General features: G+C 41.3%; 1 protein-coding gene across 1 annotated transcript in view; it reads left to right on the top strand.

The window, feature by feature from the left end:
- Nucleotides 1-1,687, top strand: part of LOC102214761 (galectin-9-like) — a 16,864-nt gene that overhangs the window by 9,292 nt on the left and 5,885 nt on the right. The window contains exon 6 of the mRNA XM_005750348.1: nt 385-473. Coding sequence (XP_005750405.1) covers nt 385-473 — 89 coding nt within the window. The remainder of the gene's footprint in view (nt 1-384; nt 474-1,687) is intronic.

Genomic DNA, 1,687 nt, shown 5'->3' on the forward strand with positions numbered 1-1,687 from the left:
TAACCATGTTTGCTGTTCATATGTCTTGTAATTGGGATGAAGTAAACATCTGTTGAGTAATTTAACATAAAATTGTTTGATAGTGTTAATTTGGAAAGCCAAAACTCTAGCGGGTCCACCAGACCCATGAACACTGGCTGAGTAACAAAAATACGAACACCACACAAGGGTTAAAATGGATGCACGAGACTTTTGTGAAAGGTAACGTTCTGGCTTCTAAAAATGTGCTCATTTATTTGTGGCTAAAACATTGTCCCTATAACCCTACCTTTAACCCTAAAGATGTCACTAGTGAACTGATGGATGTTAAGAAGGTAAATCTTACCTACCTGTAGTCAGAGTTGCAGTTTTTCTGTTGAAATAATATATATTTCTTGTGTGCAGGTGGTTCCATACAGGTCTGCCATCAGTGGTGGACTAAGACCTGGCAGGACCATCACCATCCAGGGAACTGTATACCCAAGTGCCACAAGGTCAGACTTCATGATCAGATGTTGCTTTATTTACTTTGAAACTGGCATATATCAATTTAACAGCAAACATCATAACTATGTAGTGAAGTGAAACAATTAAGAATTAAACTATACAGTGAGGGAGATAATTATTTGATCCCTTCCAAAGAAATGAATTATGGTGGCTTCATTTTAATGGAGAAGAGCACAATATCAACAAAAAATATGGGAAAAAAACATATTACATAAATGTTAGAAGTTCATTTGCATGTCATTGAGTAAATCAGTTTTATCCCCAGGCAAGACATGACTTAGTACTTGGTCGAGAAACCCTTGCTGGCAGGCATAGTGGTAAGATATTTCTTATAGCTGGTTACCAGGTTTGCGCACACACAAAGCACAGATTTTGACCCACTCCTATGTACAAAACCTTTCACTATCCTTTAGGTTTTTGGGTGCCACTTGCCTTCATTATTGTGCACAGATTTTATAGGGGTGGCTGTGGCTCAGGTGGTAGAGCAGATCAGCTACTGATTGGAAGGACATTTGGCATACAGACTGGAGGACAGTCTGTATGCCAAATGTCCTTGGGCAAGATACTAACCCCAAATTGCCCTCCGATGTGTCTAAACTCAAGTGCAACTAATAAGCATTCACACACAGATGAGTGTGTGAATGCTTATTAGTTGCACTTGAGTTTAGAGGTGCTTGCTTGAGTGGGTGTGATTGGATGAATGAGACACGTTGTATAGAGCGCTTTGAGTACTCTGGGAGAGTAGAAAAGCGCTATATAAGAATCAGTCCATTTACCATTTTCTATAGGATGGAGGTCTGGTGACTGGCTAGACCACTAACATGACGAAACATCCTTTGTTGCCTTGGTGTATGTTTTGGTCATTGTGTTGGCCATGCCAGAAGACCCATTCACAACCCATTTGGCTGAAGGAAGGAGGTTCTCATTCAAGATCTTACAGTATGTGGCCTGTCCATTGGCTCGATGCTTGACTGTGGATGCTGTTCTTTGGGTCAGCATTGCTCTTCCTCCAAGCATTGTGGGTCAAGTTGATGCCAGAGAGCTCAAATTTGGTTTCATCTGACCACAGCACTTTCTTCCAAGCCTTCTTTGAATTAATAAAATGTTCACAGGCAAGTTAAAGACGGTCCAATACATATGCCAGGAAGTGGTGCTCCAGCGATGCGCTGGGAAGTTTTCACGACCCTCTGCAACGCCTTCC

Source organism: Pundamilia nyererei, unplaced genomic scaffold (assembly GCF_000239375.1).
Source record: "Pundamilia nyererei isolate P.nyererei 1_Seehausen unplaced genomic scaffold, PunNye1.0 scaffold00270, whole genome shotgun sequence".
In the NCBI taxonomy this organism is placed as follows: Eukaryota; Metazoa; Chordata; class Actinopteri; order Cichliformes; family Cichlidae; genus Pundamilia; species Pundamilia nyererei.